General features: G+C 37.9%; 1 protein-coding gene across 6 annotated transcripts in view; it reads right to left on the bottom strand.

The window, feature by feature from the left end:
- The window catches only part of LOC102243307 (sodium channel protein type 2 subunit alpha), a 127,061-nt gene that overhangs the window by 62,894 nt on the left and 44,995 nt on the right, over positions 1-19,172 (bottom strand). For all 6 annotated transcript variants that reach the window (XM_014545362.1, XM_014545376.1, XM_005857522.2 and 3 more), the window contains exons 8-14: positions 18,752-18,815; positions 17,207-17,348; positions 16,863-17,069; positions 15,240-15,527; positions 12,045-12,392; positions 7,893-8,025; positions 3,407-3,645 (exon numbers count right to left, since the gene is read on the bottom strand). In XM_014545362.1, coding sequence (XP_014400848.1) covers positions 3,407-3,645; positions 7,893-8,025; positions 12,045-12,392; positions 15,240-15,527; positions 16,863-17,069; positions 17,207-17,348; positions 18,752-18,815 — 1,421 coding nt within the window. The remainder of the gene's footprint in view (positions 1-3,406; positions 3,646-7,892; positions 8,026-12,044; positions 12,393-15,239; positions 15,528-16,862; positions 17,070-17,206; positions 17,349-18,751; positions 18,816-19,172) is intronic.

The following is a 19,172-nucleotide window of genomic DNA, read 5'->3' as shown; positions in this document are numbered from 1 at the left end:
GGGGAACGTTGGAGTCCGCAGTCACTGGAGCAAGCAAGCCTCCCTGTTCGCTTCAGTGCATGGCTGCCGGCCGCCATCTTGGCTGACAGTTAATTTGCATAAGGATATGCTGATTAGCCAATGGGAAGGGTAGCGGTCGTACACTAATTACCATGTTTCTCTTTTATTAGTGTAGATGTCTAGTTAAAGACTTGTCATTTCTGTCAATCTTTTCAAAGAATCAACTTTTGAGTTTCTTGATTTTTTCTAGTTTTCCTATTCTCTATTTCATTCATTTTCACTCTTTATTATTTCTTTTCTTCTGCTAGCATGGGGTTTAGTTTCTGCTTCTTTTTTTAGTTTCTTAAAGGGTAAGGATAGATTATGGATTGTTTCTGAATATCCATCACCACAATCCATAATCTATTCTTATCACCCACACACATACCCTTTTTTTCTTCTTTCAACCACTGGTTACTTAGGAGTATGTTTTTCAATTTCCACATATTTGTAAATTTTCCAAATTTATTTCTGTTACTGATTTCTGATTTCATTCTGTTTTTGTCAGAAAATGTACTTTATATGATTTCTATCTTTTTTAAGTTCAAAAAGGCTTGTCTTATTACTTAAAATATAGCTTACCCTGGGTTATATTCCATATGAACTTGAGGCGAATGTGTATCTTGTCTCTCTATATTTCACTACTCCATGATTCACCTCAAATACAAATTTACCTTCTTTAACACATAAGACTAGTCCCACCTATGAATTGTCCATTTGTTACTATGTCTTCCTAGCAACTACTTTCTCTTCTTCTGGTAATAACAGACCTACTTTTTTTCTTCATAATTCTTTTTATTTACTCTGTCTTCAGTGATAAGACAGGGTTGTTGTTTTACCAAATAGGCATGCTAACCCTAGAATCAGAGTCACCACTGGCTTAGAAATGGTCATGTAACTCCAACCCAGGCAATGATAACCAACTCTTAGGCTTTTGTTAAAGTAATTAGCTAGGAAGTACTAATAGGACCTATGTTGGTAGGATAAAGGTTGTGTAGAACATTGCCATCAATAGAATACCCAGTCATAGATGAACAAAACATACTGGGAAGAATTAGGGCAGGAAGCTGACTCCCAATAACATTGACTGAGAACTTGAATCTAACCAGGTTAAAATATGGATCTATGCCCAAATGGATTTTACTTACTTGAGTTAATGGAGTCTCTTTATTTTTGCTTAAGCCCACTTGGGTTGCTTCTAAATACCCACCTCCACAAAGCTTTCTTTCATCTCTTGCTCATAGTTTAGAGATAATGTTGAAGAGATTCCTATGTAGATGACAATTTGCAAGAGGTAATGTTATTGTCCTTCCCTCCTCTAAAGGTCTGTGATTGTTGGCGATAGCTTACAATATTCTCTGAAATAGCTTTCACAGTCTGTGATACAGTGTTCACACCTTCCACCACTATGTCAGTTTCTCATGGGTACAGTTTCCCAAGTGGTAAAATGCAGACAATCACAGTATCTACCTTAGGACTAAATTTGTGGGAACCTAGAGAGAAGGGTTTTATGTAAACCATTTAGCATAGTGCCTAATAATACAAGTGGTCAGCATATATTAACTTTATCATTGGATCAGTGAAGACCAGTCTGGACTATAATAAAAAACACAGTGGTTACTTCATATCCTAAAAACATTGTACACTATACTTTAGAATATATTATTTAATATCTGTATACAACCTGTTTATCTGCACGAGAACTTAATAAGCCTCTTATATTTTTTGTATAAATTTATTCCTTTTGTTTGTCTGTAAAGACCACCTAACTTTCATTTCTATCACTCTATCATGTAGCCAGAGTAAAAATATATGCAAAAATCATCATTTATAAATTCCTAATTTTATAGAAGAAATTTAAATTGTAATAATAACCACTATATGATGTTTCCTACCACAAAGAATCCACCTTAATCCTATATAATAAAAGCCTACTATGCAAATCGATGGAAGGGCAGAATGACAGGTGACTATGAAGCTCACTGACCACAAGGGGGAAGACACTCAATGCAGGAGCTGCCCCCTGGTGGTCAGTGCACTCCCACAGGGGGAGTGCTGCTCAGCCAGAAGCCGGGCTCATGGCAGCGCTAAGGAGCAGCACTAAGGAGCAACAAGCAGGTGGGCGGTAAGGAGCAAGGTCCTGGACTGTGAGAGGGTGCAGGCCAGTCTGAGGGACCCCGCCCCAGCCCCCAGTGCATGAATTTCATGCACCAGCCCTCAAGTGTATTTATAAGTGATAAAATTATTTGACTTGGCGTATTTTATAATTTGTTTGGCAAAGTATATATGTCCTAAAAATCTATTCTAAATACTTGAAAAATACATCAGGATTTTTAAAAAATCATAGATCAATGTCCTCCATAATTCATAATCATCTTTCTAATGAACTAGTAGCTCGGTGCATGAAATTCATGCACATTAAAAGGGAATTAATTGCCTTAACCGGTTTGGCTCAGTGGATAGAGCATCGGCCTGTGGACTCAAGGGTCCCAGGTTCCATTCCGGTCAAGGGCACATCCCCAGTGGGGAGTGTACAGGAGGCAGCTGATCAATGTTTCTCTCTCATCGATGTTTCTAACTCTCTATCCCTCTCCCTGCCTCTCTGTAAAAAATCAATAAAATATATTTTTTTAAAAAGAGAATTAATTAGCAAACTGGCCACCTGTCAATTCTGTGAAGAAAGGGGCTCCCTCCTCCCTCCTGTCAGGGTCCGGGGTGCAGGAGAATGGGGTTCCTTTCTACTGTCAGGGTCTGGTTTGAAGGTCAGCCATGCCCCCTGTTGGGCCAGACCCGGAGTTCTACCATGCCGTGGCCTCCACCTCAGCAACCTAGGACTGACTGCTGCTGGGCGCTCCTGGTGCTCTGAGGGTGGGTTCTTTCCTCAGGCCACACGGGAAATAGCTGGGGAGGGCGCAGCCCTTGGCAAAACGACCCAGGGTTCAGTGGGTCCACACTCTGAGGGCGGGTTCCTGCCTCAAACCCCGCCCTTGCCGGAAACAGCTCTGGGAAACAGCTCAGGGAGGGCGCAGCCGTTGCCAAGACAACCCCTGCAGGATTGACTTTCTTCCACTTGGTCATGATTCTGATGGTCATGATGAACACCACCCATGGTTTTTATATAAGTAGATGAGCAACTTAAATTTAATTCCAAATCAAATGGTACATCAAATCTTTGAATTTTTCGCACTCCTTCATTTGGTGATATATTTTTGTAATTTATAAAGGGAAGCTAAACTTTTTCTGTCCAGGTATACTCAGCCAATAAATTCATATTTAATTTGAGAGTTGATATTCATCAAGTGTGAGAGTAAAATTCAGCATGTCAATCATTAAGTCCATTGAAAGAGGTACCTTCAGTGAGCCTTACCAGGTTGCCGACTGACAGCACACTGCTGAACTGCTCCGTCATGGGGTAGTGCTCCATGGCCATGAAGAGTGTATTTAAGACAATGCAGATGGTGATGGCCAGGTCAACAAATGGGTCCATCACGACCAGGTTGACGAGATGTTTCACTTTTAACCAGGGTTTACAGCAATCCCAAATCAAACACAGGTTAGCAAATTTATACCAGCAGGGTGGGCATTTCTGCCTGGATTCTTCAAGTTCTGGAAGAAAAAAGTTAGACTACTCATGAAAACTGCTTACTTTCTATTAAGCAGCCTTTGGTTTAAATTGAAAGTGATATTGAAAAAAAAATCTAAAGTTGTTAAATGTGTTAATCTGATGATGGAGCAGGAAAACACTTATAATGGATTAGTTGTCATAGAAGGCATGGGCACAGAAAAGCTATTAAACTTTCCAAATTCTTCTTGGCTAAGCAGAGTTTCCACGATTCTATCTGTAATATTAAACTGTCTGATAATTATCTTCAAAGCTATGAGAAATTAATAGGTGGGACTTGTATTAAGGATACTGAAAACTCATCCATGTTCCAGATAGAGCAAGATACACATATATTATCAAAGAATTACTCTCAAGAGATGTCCGTAAAACCTTTATCAGTCATGCGGAATCTCAGTTTCTTGGATTACATATGTTTTGTGGGTCTTTCAATAAAATAGTTTTGTCAGTATCACCAGTCTTAGTAAAAAAGTTTCTAATTAAGCTTATTAGATACAGGCTATATATTAAGCTCTACAAGATTTGTTTTCTTAATTTAATTAGAGGGTATGAAAGAAGAGGAAATATCAACTCTAAGAAACTGGATCTTCACTATATAATAAATCCATGTTTCACAAAGTGGAAAAATGTAGAATTCATAAATTTTGTGATATAGTTTTTATGTTAAAATGTATAACTATTATACAAACCTATGATATAAAATTTCATGTTAAAATATGTTTATTTTTAAGTACTTTCTTTTCAAAAAGAACTTTAACTAAATAATGGGAAAAAGAGTTCAGAAATGCACAGGTCTTTAAGATGATACTCACAATACTGAAACTTGGTAAACATTGAAAAATAATTTTAGAAAATTAGAAGTGGGAAATGATCTATTCTCTTCCTTTGGTAGGATGATCTCTTAATCAACTCTTCAGTGGAAACAGCATGCAGAACTTGTTTTCTGACAAAATCATTGTCGCATACCCTACTACCTGCTCTATTAAATGAGACCATCACTTCTTAGTAGAGAGAAAGATTCTTTTTTCATTTGTGGCATCATTGACTCTGGTAAGACACTTCGGTATTACTACTGTGCCAACTGGAATATCCCTCTAAACTTGGTATAGTTTATTAGGAACTAAACTTTGTAAGGGAAGAAACAGCGTATGAAATAAACAATCACAACCACAGGTAATGATTTTTGTCCTGCTGATAAACATTCACTACTAACCAATGTTATAAAGTTTACCACTTCCCTAAAATAAATTAACTTCCTGTTGTTTTTTTTAACAGAATTCCATTAGCAGTGGATTCTTCAACTGTCTTTGTGGGTATTGAAATTCTTCTAGTGCACAGTTTGTTTATATTTCTTTTAACATGCAATTTTGTAAGCAATAAAGAATAGCTGAGTTGTAAATCAGAGGAAAATATAAATATAATTATTATACACTATTTTGTAGTTATTTTTAAGATTCCCAAATAACGTTATGGTTATGCTGGAGATTAAAATATATTATCATTTACAGTAAATCACAAAAGAGAAACAAAGAAATCTCTTTGTGTACAGTCAGAGCAAGTCAGAGCAAATTTTTTAAAATGCTACCTGTCATTTATTAGATAAACAGAAGCAAACAGTAATAGTGCAGAAAAAAAGAAATAAATCAGAGACAAGTTCAAAAGTGGAAATTCAGCCGGTATTATTCATCTCGACTCCAGGAAAAAGTGTAGCAAAGCTGTTAAGTTCTAAAGTAAAATTGTTCAATTATTCATGCCAAAAGAGGGAGAGTTTTCTATTTTGAAACAACAAAGCACTCAGGAGAGAACTACAGCCATCTCTTCATTATTCCTGTGTGAGTTATCCACACTGAGAATCATCGTCAGCCCGGTTGAGACTTCTGCTCAATTCCTCAGGTGCTCCTAACTCACCCTCCCACTATCCCTCCCAAGGCTGTGACCAGGAGACATTTCTATATGGCTTAGGATTTTGAAAAAGTGGAAAGGCAATTCATTTTTGCTCATCTCCTATAGTTTCATGAACTAATTAGCTATTCCTTACCCTGGACAATGGAGACTTGGCTGTAATTCAAAAGAAGGAAAACAAAAGTTGCCAGCCCAATCAACAAGCTGCTTCATAAAAAGGGAAAGTAAACTAAATCATAATTAGACTTAGAAGTAAAGAACATGAAATAAACAGATTATGTCCACCTAAGAAACCTTTCCTCCATTATTAGGAGCAAAAACAAAAAAGGCTATATAGAAAAGACAGCTCTGGTATACATAGGCATGCTAAGGATTGCTAACAACAAGCTTGGATCAATGCCACATTCAAGGTGTTTAGAAATCATTGAATAAAATGTAAGCTTTTTATTCTATACAGCCAATGAAAAACGAATAAAACTTAGACATTGTCTTTCACAAGAAAACACCATAAAGTCAAAAGCTCTGCAGATATTAAAACCAAACACTCAGTGTCCTGCTTCCTTGGTTACACTTATTTCCAGGACATCCTTTCCCCCTAAGTGACCCCATGAGACACATTCCCATGGAGGGTGATCTGGATGCACTCATTTTGAACCCTGTATCTGAATTAGTGGACACGTTCGATCTTGTGGTGGGTTGATGTTTTCTAATTTCTTACGTTAGCTCAAACTTAATGCTATCAGAAGTGCAAAGTAGGACTGTTGGTTTAGACTTACCCTGTCTCCTTCTCTGCTTCTTGCGTTAGGGAGCAGACATGCTGCTGACATCGGTAGCAGAACCACTGGCAGCTTCCTCTCAGTGGTTTTGCTATGGCAAGGAGCAGAAGACCAGAGAATCTTCAAAAGATTTACCTGGAGGGACAGGGAGGAGCAAGCTACTGGCAGCTGGGGGAGAAGAGGGAGTGCAAGCTAACGCAGGTGAGGTTGGGGGAGAATGGACTGAGTTTAATATTCCATAGAAATCAGTGAAAAGATTTCTGATACTGCATTAGGACATTATGAAAAATTGGGTGTTGTAATGCTGACATGTCTGTGATCTAAATTGCCATCTGCACTCTGAGTTTCTTCTGGCTGTTACTTTTAGGTTTTTGGTACTGCTGTTAGTATCATGGGGTTTTTCCATTCAGACTGAAAAGTACTTATTCCAAGAGCTTATTGAATAATAAGTGAAACTATAACTAAAGATAAAGTCATGTGCACAACTTGTGCTCTCTCCCCGCCCTCTCTCATTCTTCTCTCATTCTTTATCTGTCTTTTTCCTTTGACACACACACACACACACACACACACACACACACACACACATACACACACACATCTGAGGAGGGTGGAAAGGGTTGGATTATAAAAGAGAAAAGGAGAAAAGGGGAAAGGAAGATAAGGGAAGAGGATAGAATATATTTTATATGAGAGTATTTCCCAAATACTTGAAGTAGATATTCCAGTTCACTTACAGTATAGAAAGGCACAAACTTGTAAATGAACAAAAACAACAAAAACAAAACAATGAATAATAATGATATTTATTGACTGACTTCTACATGCCAGGTACACAGGCGCTTCATATATGATGCCCCATTTAGTCCTTATAACAACCTTATGCCTAAACATCATTATCCACATTTTATTGATGAAGAAACTAAAGTTTAGAGTCATAAGCTAACACACTTAATACAAGGCAGAACCAAGAACTGGTCACAGATCAAGTTGTCCCCAAAATCTTTACTTTGGTTTCATCAGAACCAGATTTCTAAACAATATGTTAACTACTCAGACATAATCTGCAGAGAAGGCTAATATAGTACTCTGGTCAGAGAGAGGCAAAAGTAGATTTATAAAAATTTGAAAACTTTACTTCAAAGGGATTTATATCAAACCCTGATTTACAGTTTTCATTTACATTTCTGGTTAAATCAGAGGATTTTATAACCTGTTTCTCAAGCAGTTAATGCATTTGAAATGGGTTAGCATCATTATAAAAATAAGCATTTATCATTACACTCCTTTCAGTGTCATGCACACAACACATTTCAATGATTCAGTATTTATTCTATGAAAGTAGTATTCCAAGTATACCTTTGAGTTTGCAGTAGCTTCCTGGAGGCTAAATATAAAAATCTGTAATAGATGGAGGAATATATGTATAGCAAAAGACATAATGATGATGTGGTATTAAGTCAGAAAAAATTTTCTTGGAATTTATGGACTTATTTTTTTTCATCATTAACAAAGCACCACCAAGTAGCTATGCTGTAAGACCTTTGACATACCTTCCATGGTGTTGGTCAAAATACTTGCTAAACTCATTGCTCTTTGCCTTGCTGTAGGATCTTCCAAAAAATCCATGGAAACGTGATAAGAACTGGACCGTCTCTTCCTTATTTCTGTTTCAGTAGTCGTCCCCTAAAAATAAAATTTTAGATGAAATTATTATTCTTAAGGGCAGCAAAATTAAAAGCATTCCCATCACTTTTGCTACCTAACTAACTATTCACCATGCTTTCTCAGATGTGAACAGCTCATTAAGACATTGCTGAATCACCATTCTTGGGAAGTGTTTGAAAGCCCATCAGAGTCTCAGTTTTAAGGAATGCCTGGGTTTGTTATCAAAATGGACAATTCTAATTCCCCCATTTTGGAGCTTTGGGCTGGAAGAACCATGCATACAATTGGATAGATACCTTTTTCGTACTTAATTCCATCTAGAACTTCAGACTGAAACATATGGTTTCTTGAATTACTCTCAGATTGAGTTATTAGATCTTTATAGACATATATTCATGTGATTTAATGTAAAAAAAGAATTTTTAAGTTTCCCTAATATGTATCAATAATAGTTTCCTTAAAATGTGAATGCCACTGTAAAATGCTTATCCTATATAATAAAAGGCTAATATGCAAATCGACCGAACGGTGAAACAACCGGTCACTATGATGCACACTGACCACCAGGGGACAGATGCTCAATGCAGGAGCTGCCCCCTGGTGGTCATTGCGCTCCCACAAGGGGAATGCCGCTCAGCCACAAGCCGGGCTCATGGCTGGTGAGTGCAGCGGCAGTGGCAGGAGCCTCTCCCGCCTCCGCAGCAGCTCTAAAGATGTCCGACAGTGGGCCTAAGCCATCAGTCGGACGTCCCCTGAAGGCTCCCAGACTGCAAGAGGTCACAGGCTGGGCTGAGCGACCCCCCAAGTGCACAAATTTTGTGCACTGGGCTTCTAGTGTTAATTATAAACAGACTAGAGGCCTGATGCATGAAATTCATGCAAGAGTAGGCCTTCCTTCCCCCTGGCTGCCAGCACCAGCTTCCCTCTGGCACCCAGGACCCGGGCTTCCCTCACAGCCCCGGCTTCATCCAGAAGGTCATCCAGAAGGATGTCCAGTCTAATTAGCATGTCACACTTTTATTATTATATATAATATTTTCCAACATCCTTAATAATAAAGCTATTAGAACTAATCAATAACATTTTTTACATTTACAAAAAAGACTCCATCCACAAAACACCACATCCTTGGCATTGAAACTGTAGTTTAAGGCAGTAACACCAATTGGGGAGGGGAATGTCTTTGATTTCTAACAATGGTATGATAATTTGGTACTTTTCTATTACAAAATAAGCTCACCAAAATTTCAACATGGGCAGAAATTTATTACTACTTTAGAAGACCAAAAAATGAATTTAAGTATCACAGAAAAAAGGGTAAAACAAGCATTTCAAATGCAGGTCTGAATGCCAATAATAAATAAGAAATCACTTTTAGTTCTCTAAAAATTTCCCTTATTTCTAAAATAACAATGTAAGTCATGTTCATCTACTTTGACCTTATTGGGATATGAGTAACATTATTTTTTATCAACATACACATGTCTAATACATATATATTCAAAAACAAAGTTTCTACTCAATTGATACGGTTGACATGATGGTGATAAATATCCATGCAGGTCACCATACAATTAATTTTACAGCCAAAGGGAGAAAAATGAATGAGAAAATAAATAACCCCTTTCTGAAACTAAAGTTCTTTAAATCAAAACGTTGCCACTCAAAATTTAACATATTTTACCTGGTCAGAGAAAGGCAAAATTTTTAAAGAAAAATAGTGTTTCATAAAGGTCATATAGTTCATTCTACTCTATACAGAACTATATTGTGCAATAATCCTAGATTTGTCTAACTTTTAACGATGGATTCCAACACTTCTAATGATGTTACTGAGGGAATTCTTTAAGTTAAATTGTTTATGTTGAATTTATGTGTAAAGTTCAAGATATTGTGTGCTCTGGAGGGTGTCATTTGCCTGCAGCTGTTTATGTTCTATCCTCATTTCCTCTCTGCAGCCTCTCAAAGCCAAGTTCTTCTCTCTGCACCTTCAGCTCAGGCTGCACCACAGTGCCTTGCCTCTCAAACACTGACTGACTGTGGGATTGAAGAATGGACATGAGGGAACTGGAAAAAAAAGGGATCACACTAAGCATTGTTTCAAACTGGCCGCAATTTGCCTTCAGAGATTTAGTCCATCCTTTCTGACAGGACAGGAGTTTTATGGTACATTTCTGATAAATGCTACGTCCTGACAGACTGACACTTTCTGTGCATGTATGCAGTAAAGCTGTGCACTTGTTTTTGTTGCCTCAATTAACAAGATCAGTGATACTCATACCTTATTATGTGTAAGAACCATGTGGGATGCTTTTCAAGGGAGAAGATTCCCTGACCTTGTTCTCCTCAGTGTTTTGGTCTGAATAAGTCTGGATTAACTCAGGGATTTCCATTTTTTTTCTTTAAACCACTTTATTGAAGACCAATTGAAATGTAAAAAGCTGTATATATTGAATGTATACAACTTGATGAGTTTAGGGATAGTATACAACCTGAACTCTCACCACCATCAAGGCCATAATCATTTCCATCACTTTCCAAAGTTTCCTCCCACTGTCTTTATTGTTGCTGTTTTTGTTTGTTTGTTTTTTGTGGTAAAAACACACACACCATTAGATCATACTTTTAGCAAAATTTCAGTGTATAATATACTATTGGAATTCTAGGCACCATGCTATATACTAGATGTCCAGAACTTATTTATCTTACAAAACTGAATTTCTGTACCCTTTGACCATCAGACTCATAGAAGCAGAGAGGAGAATGGTGGTTGCCAGGTGTGGGGGGAGCGGAAATGAGAAATCTCCATTTTTAAGAAGCATCTCAGGAATTCTGATATAAGTAGTCTGAGGGTGAAGTATATTTTGAGAGATACTGGGTTAAAATGAAACTGTTTCCTTCTCCACCTATTCTTTTCCATTTAAGAAAGTTAAAAGTCTTCAATGGGAGGCAATATTTCAATATGGATACAAAGTCCGTTCAGTAGCCAGCATACCTGGGTTCAAATCTTAGCTCCACTGTACACAGGCCTCAATTTCATCCTCTGTAAAATGGGGGATCATATTAGTAACTATATAAAGGCTTTTTGTGAGGATTAAAGGAATTAGCACATGTGAAGTGTTCTGGACAGTGTCTGGTATATAGTTAGCCATGATTATTTTTAAAGGGAAGTTTGAATTCTTCCTGGTTCCTTCAGTACAAAGTTCTACTTTTTCATGATTTGACTTGACTCCAGGATACTTGGACATTTCTCACCGAGAAAGTGGTGGAAAGAGGCCATGAGGAGAAAAGTGAAGAAGATCTATGGCTATTTCTATAATGCTAGGTAAGAAGCTCCTCTCGTAGGTGACTGAAAGCTCACTCCATATGATCTCAAGCCTAAAGAGCTTGTCTAACTATAACAAATGGAATTGTGTAAAAATTAATAATGCAAAGATTTTAATATAATTCAGCAAACTATAAAATATAATCAAATGACATTGCTAGAATATTTTATATTGGCAAATGAAATCTTATTTAATAACAAAGTTATGTTTTACAAAGGAAATGTCAATAACATATCCCTATAAATGTCTGGTATTTAATTGAAACTCTTTTCCCTAGGCCTTAGAAATACAGACTCAGGCCTGGCTGGCGTAGCTCAGTGGTTGAGCATCAACCTATGAATCAGGAAGTCACAGTTCGATTCCTGGTCAGGGCTCAGTCCAACCTATGAATCAGGAAGTCACAGTTCGATTCCTGGGCAGGGCTCAGTCCCCAGTGTGGGGCATGAAGGAGGCAGCCAATCAATGATTCTCTCTCATCATTGATGTTTCTATCGCTTTCTCCCTCTCCTTTCCTCTCTGAAATCAAATATCTATATCTATATCTATATCTATATCTATATCTATATCTATATCTATCTATATCTATCTATCTATCTATCTATCTATCTATCTATCTATCTATCTATTTATCTATCTATCATCTATCTATCTATCTATCGAAATACTCCAGCCTACTCCCTTCCCAACAGATGCTGTTTTCATGGGCCTCACCTCTGGCAGGAGTTGTCCAGCTGGAGATGTGAGAGCTGAAGGGCCCCCCACTAGGGAGACCACTCCGTTGCAATCAACTGCGCTGTGCATCTTCCCATTCATGGGCAGAATGGGGAGCACCCTGGAGGCACGGCTGGCCTGGCTGACGTTGCTATGGCGCCGCTCCCCATGTCTGTGTGGTACAAACAGAGAGTCTCTTCTGCTGTCGTTGTCTTCAAACGTGCTGTGCTCGTCATCAGCAAAGTCATTCTCAGAGCCAATATCCTTTGCTCGGCCTCTGAAGCTGAAAAGGCTTGCTCTACTGTTGCGTCTTGGAGAGAAAAGGGAGCCACGGATGCTCAGTAAAGACTATGGGCAACAAGAGGGGAGACAGAAAACAGATGAACAGAAGTAAAAGCTGGCATCTGAGCAATATGAGACTGGGTTCCTTGTTTCAGAATTGTTGACCTACATACAGATAAGTCCTTAGACAGGGGGAACCAAAGGCTCCTGCCGTAATTGCTGGGGGTCTGGAACTCTCTATTAGGTTCACCTCTTTAATTTTTCTTTCCCTTTTCTCCCTTCCTTCCTTTTTCATTTTCTGCCATTTTTTTTTTTTACTTTATCCATGCCTTAAGATAGTCACAAGTACCCCCTCAGCATTGTTTAGTCCCAAAATTGGCACCCAAAAGTGAAATTTTTGCTAGACTTCTCTCTAGAACAGTGGTTCTCAACCTGTGGGTTGAGACCTCTTTGGCGGTCGAACGACCCTTTCACAGGGGTCGCCTAATACCATCCTGCATATCAGATATTTACATTATGATTCATAACAGTAGCAACATTACAGTTATGAAGTTGCAATGAAAATAATTTTATGGTTGGGTCACAACATGAGGAACTGTATTTAAAGGGCCAGAAGGTTGAGAACCACTGCTCTAGAAGCTCATCTGATTTAATAATCCAATGGAAAGCAACTAAATACACACCTACTTTTAGACCCTTCAAAGCCAAAAATAAGGGCTCACTAGTGACCACACCCTGATGCAGCTCTTACCACAGAGGAAAATAAAATTCATGCTAGTAGGTCTGTTTAATTATAGCACAAGGAGATGCTTCCTCCCTGCTCTTTGCATATTTTATAATGTCTTCATGAATAAGATTAAACAAATCAAGCTGAAAGAACTGTATGACTCATTCCCTGATTTTTACTCTTCTTAAGAAAGCTGAAGAGCACCATATTTACAAAAACCTGGTTTTTACTAGGTATCTGGTCACAGTCATTTAACAATTTTCTAAGTGCCTACATTGTCTCTGCCATTGTGCAGTTTACCTTGATTCTTTAGCTCAGCAGCATTGAGTGCAATGAATCACTTCCTGTTTATTTCTAGTGTACTTTTATAATTTTCTTGTAGTGAACATTTATTTTTGCTTGTCCAATATCTATTTCTTCTTCTGTTGTCAGTATCCTGATTATCCTTGAAAATAAGCCTCAGGAAAAACCGTAACCCAGGCATAGCCAATGGGTAGATTCTGTGCCCCCAGACGTAGAGAATGGATTAAAGATGGTCCATTGACAGCCACCTCTTTCTGTTATAATTGTTGGACAAGAGGTGCATTTTAAATTAGGGTTGATAAAAATCTATAATAATAAAAGCATAATATGCTAATTAGACCAGACAGCCAAATGACCTTCCAGACGTCCTTCCGGACAAAGCCGGGGCTGCGAGGGCCAAGCCCCTTGCACGAATTTTGTGCATCAGGCCTCTAGTATTGATTATACGTGTAGAGCTGCAGGAGGCATCTTGCCACTATATTGGAAGAACCTGGACTGAGATATGGAGAAGACAGTACTGAAAAATGTTATATCTGTGAGCAAAATTTGCAGAAAGGAGGAAGACAAATGCCAGGTTATTTCACTGACATGTGGAATCTAAAAAACAAAATACATGAAAAAGCAGAACAAAAACAAACTCATAGGTATAGAGAACATTTTGACGGTTGCCAGAAAGGATGGGGATTGAGAAGATGGTGGAAAAGGGCAAGGGATTAAGAAGTACAGATTGGTAATTACAGAATAGTTATCGGAATGTAAAGTTCAGAATAAAGAATATAGTCAATAATTTTACAATAAATATATATGGTGTCAGATGGGTACTAGATTTTTTATCAGGTGATTGGTTTCTAAGTTATATAAATGTCTAATCACAGGGTTGTATACCTGAAATTAATATAATATTGTATGTGAACTGTAACTGGAAAAAAAAAATCCACTCTTCAAATGAAGTTTGCACGTGGATGGAAACAACTACACAGATAGTCTGAGAGAGTCCCCACTTCACCACTGGGAACCTTCCACTCAGAAAACCCACGTCTCATTGAGCTCAGGCCTAGTAGCTAAGAAGAGATGGGAAACATCTGCTGATAATTCCTCATGTGGAAAGTTGTCACAAGATGTTTGAGTCTTTAATGAAACCTCAAAACTACAAGCCTTCTCATGCCCAGTGGAATCTATGCTCTAAAAATGCTTTCCTGGGATCCAAAATTTGCGTGGAAGAAAAAGGGACTCTATGGAAAGGAACCTCACAGGATGATCTGGTCATAAATTCCTAACAGGGAAGGTCATGGTGCGTAGTCACACCCCATGCATATAACTGCTTTGATAAAAGGTGTGTCTTTGCCTTAAGCAAGCCCTGTGCATTGTTTCTGTGCATTTAGGTTAACACACTTTTGAAATGGCTCCCTTCGGCCCCCTCTTCCCAATACCGGATCGTCCTTTCAGATCCCTCCTTCTAAATTGTGATCGCACAGAGTGTAAACTTAATTAGTTTATAATCTGATCCCCCACCTTGCCTTCTCCCACCTTCATGTGATCTTCCTTACGTTCCCTCCTTAATTCAAATGCATAAGAGAAATTGCAAAACTGTTATTCTCGGGAGCACGTGAGATCCTGCTTCCCCCCATGTGTCCTCAGTTTGGCTCAAATAAACTCTTATAAAAAAATTCTCTGCTGGTTTGAACGTTTCTTACATCAACAGTTATAAAATTCACAAATTCTCTGAGGTCATAATCACAACACTTGAGGATCATGACCATTCTGAAAGCATTGTGCCATCCAAGGGGGTGGGGGGGAGGCAGTTTTATCTCTGCCAAACCCTGGCATATCTTTACAAGATTGTTTGTAATGAAAATGCACTTTATGTCATCTCATATTTTCACCTGGTGTGGAGAAGAAAACCTCTTTTCATATGTCAGCCTGCTTCCTTCTAAGGAAAAACGGAACCCTTTTCTTCTAATGCTGTCTTCAGATTCAGACTTGCAGACTCTGTCTTCCTTCTCTTCTTCTCCAGATTGTTCTTTCTGTTTCTTTTTCTTCCTTCTGTTTTTCAGCTCTTTTTCACTCTTGGAGCTCAACTTGGATGCTACTGAAGAACTCTCTGAGAAAACTCCTAACCCGCCTGCTCCACTGAAGTCTCTGGATTCAGCAGATGTTGCTGCAGCTGCTGCCTAGAAGGGCACAGAGTACATGTTAGTTGCATACAAACTTTGGGGAAAATATCTCCATGTTACTGTTTAACTTACCTTTAGTATCATTCTGGTACATATTTTGGAAAATAATATATTGCCATTAAACCAATTAAAGAATTAAAATGAACAGACCCGTGGAAGATGAAACATGTGACTGATGAAAACCTCATACTATACTTTCTGATTCTCTAATAATATGAACAAGACACGTGAATGCCATAACAATATTTTTCTCTGATTTAAATAGTATCTTAAGAAGCAACGATTTTAAGAATTAAAGTTTCCTGTTTTAACCTGATCCATCACACTTTCCTTTGACAACGATTTTTAATGCCAGTCTAAATCACTGAATTTAATTCAGTCAAGTATTGTATTGTTTTATTTTAATGAACTCATCCCCTCTTTGACTTAAATTAAGTATTGCACTAAGAAATGCACAACGAAAACATATTACAGATTATATACAAGGAAATCCCAGATCACGTCATCTGAATAAATTTATAAATTACAATAGCACAGTTTCTGGAAAGATACAATGTTCATTGTTGTTGCTGCTACCCCAGTATGTTTTTATTTATCTCACCTTTATTCTGTATTCAGTGTTAAAAGAGAACTATACCCAAGGTACAAGAAAAGCCAAAAATAGGCAATTAAATTAGTTAATGTCATTAAGTCAAGCAAATATAATTAGGGAAATTCTTGCCTTTTTTGGAAGCTTCATCAAGTACAAATTAAAGGATTTACGGGGAGAAGGCAGAGGATGTAACAATTTATTATGTTCACACAGCAGTGTTTCCCTTATGCAGTCCACAAACTTGCATTTAAATACTCTTCAAATGGAAAATAAATATTAAATAGGTATCTGTCTTTCCAGACTCTAGAAAATAATCTTCCCAGTTTGACTCCGGTTTCCTGACCTTTCCCATGTTTAGTGACACTAATGAAGAAGCAGCTATAACTGAATTCCTCTTCAGAAGCTTAAGGAAAGACTTTGATTGAAGGCATGTTAGTCTAATTACTTAGTGAGTTTGAACAAATGAGGGGTCACAAGGGAGAGAAAAATGTCAATAAGGCAACTATAAATCTCCACATTTTGATGTCATTAATATTGACAGTAATTTTCAAAATAAAATAATAATCTCCTAATAACCAAACAGGCTTCTAGCACTTATCAAGCACACATGACATGTTTCAAATATCAATGTAACCACTGCTGATTTTGTTTCTCTTCAGTTCATGCCACTTGACTTCACTGGTTGGGATAGAGAATTGAGATTAACAAACACAAAAGAGCTCAATGTTTGCTAACTATACCTGAGCTTCTTCTTGTTGTTTTCTTAGCTGTTCAAGCATCTGCTGAAATTCAGCCTCTTTCTGCTCTGCCTCTTCCATGGTGGCCTGATTCTGTTCCTCATAGGCCATGGCCACCACAGCCAGGATCAAATTTATCAGGTAGAAGGAGCCCAAGAAGATGACCAGCACAAAAAAGATCATGTATGTTTTCCCAGCAGCACGCAGTGTCTACAAAATGGAAGAGATATTTTATTAAAAATGATATGGGATGTTACGAGCTCACACTCTACGTAATAAAGTATTCTACAGCAGTTCTGATCTCAGTATTTCATGCTTCTCAGAAGAGTCATTTTTTCTGTTCTCACCAGTTGATAAAGGTTTTCCCAGAAGTCTTGTGTCATAAGACGAAATAAGGACAGGAAGGCCCAGCTAAAGGTGTCAAAGCTCGTGTAGCCATAGTTGGGGTTGCGACCAGCCTTCACACAGATATATCCTTCCGGGCACTGGCTGAAATTAGGTTCAAGCGAAGAGAGGAAGTCAGTAGCTGCAAGTCTGCTGGCTGTCTTTCTGGACTGACAGATGCCAATGCCTATTTCATACACTAAGGAAAGCAGATTTCTCTCACTTTACCCAGCACTTAACTCAGCACCCTTGGACTGATTTACATAATAACAGAATCTGCTAAGTTTATTTGTGAATTCCTATGTGATTCACCATTGCCATTGTTATATTTATCACATCTCCATTTATAAAAGCAGTCATGTTATGATTAATATCTCTGGGGACTTGTGGACATAAAGAGAAAAATAAGTCTACAGAGAAAAAATAAACACTCACTGAAAATATCTAGAGGCAGAAATGTGTGTGTGAGAAAAGGGGTGAAGAAAAGGTTGGTGGGGAGAGGTTGAAAGGAGGAAATGGCTCTGCCTAGTGAAGATGTCATATGACTCACATGACCTTGATGATCAAGCTGACCTGGGCTCTTCATGGTGCCTGATGTTTCTGGGCTGCATGATCGGGGGCAGGTTTCCTAACCTGGCTCAGCTTTGGGCACTTCATATGTAAGAAGGGCCTAATGACAGAACCTGCCTTACAAATGGACAGGCATTGAATAGGATATTGTATGTATAGCATTCAGTACAGTACAGACAAGGAATTCAAGGCAGTCTGTTTTACTGATCCCTGGGATCTGAAAATAAAGGCAGTGCAGTGTTTATCATACGATTCAAACACAAAGCCTGCAACCACTGAGAATTTTGCTACAGGTATCAGTTACTAATGTCCACAATATCATGTTCCATAGAAAGAACCATGAAAAGTTCTTATTGAGGGCGATAGTAGCTGTACATTCACTAACCCATTTAATTCTTTGCAGTCACCCTCCTATTATACCCCTTTATTACCTAAGGAAACTATAAGGCAAGGAGAAGTGCCTTTATATGTTAGAGTCAGGGTTTGAATCCATGCAAACTTGCCAGTCTATGCTCTTTACCACTTTGCTAAAATAATCTGGGACATACACTCACCATGCCTCAGGTAATGACTTTATCTTCAGATATTGTACCCTTTAAGTCATGGAGACCATATTAGCATAGTAGATAAAATATCACACTTATAAAAGTACATACTTTTAAATTCTATTAACGTAAGCTTCTATTAACTGCTTTTCTATTTTTCATCAAGCTAATTTGGAAGATCACCTGCTATCTAGTATGGAAAAACAATTGCTGCATATGAGTGTGTGAAAGAAGTGAGAATCTACACTTATCCTAGCTATTTTGAGAGTCAGCGTGAAGTTGAATTTATGGGGAGTTTTGAATGAGGAGAGAACAGGGGCAAGGTGGGTGGGAGGTGGCAGATTATTGAGGTGGATAGAGCAGGACTGAAACTCAATATGAAATATCACTTACCCTGCATCTGAGCTGTTGCCACAAAGCAGAGCATCATTTTGCCCTTCCAAGAAATAAAAGTGACCTATTTAAAGAGTGAGGAATAGAAAGAATCATTAAAAAGCCCTCAAAGCATTTCTGTCATTCTGCCTAGATAATAAAGCTTACAATGTTTCAACTATAACAAAATAAATAAAATAATAAATATGTATATGACAATGAAAATATTTTAATAATAATTGAATACTAAAATATATCAAAATATAACATTGTAAATTAAACAAATGTAAACAAATCTGTTTTAAAAAATTTGCAGGGAATAATTATGCTAACATTCTCATATCAGAATTTACTCTAAATATAAACCCAAATTATTTGAGGTACTTCAAAAAGAGCTGCCAAATTAAGGCTGTGTTCTTGGCAAAAAAAAAAAAAAAGGGGG

This window comes from Myotis brandtii, unplaced genomic scaffold, assembly GCF_000412655.1.
Source record: "Myotis brandtii unplaced genomic scaffold, ASM41265v1 scaffold112, whole genome shotgun sequence".
NCBI lineage: Eukaryota > Metazoa > Chordata > Mammalia > Chiroptera > Vespertilionidae > Myotis > Myotis brandtii.
This window is presented reverse-complemented; position numbering and strand designations above follow the sequence as displayed.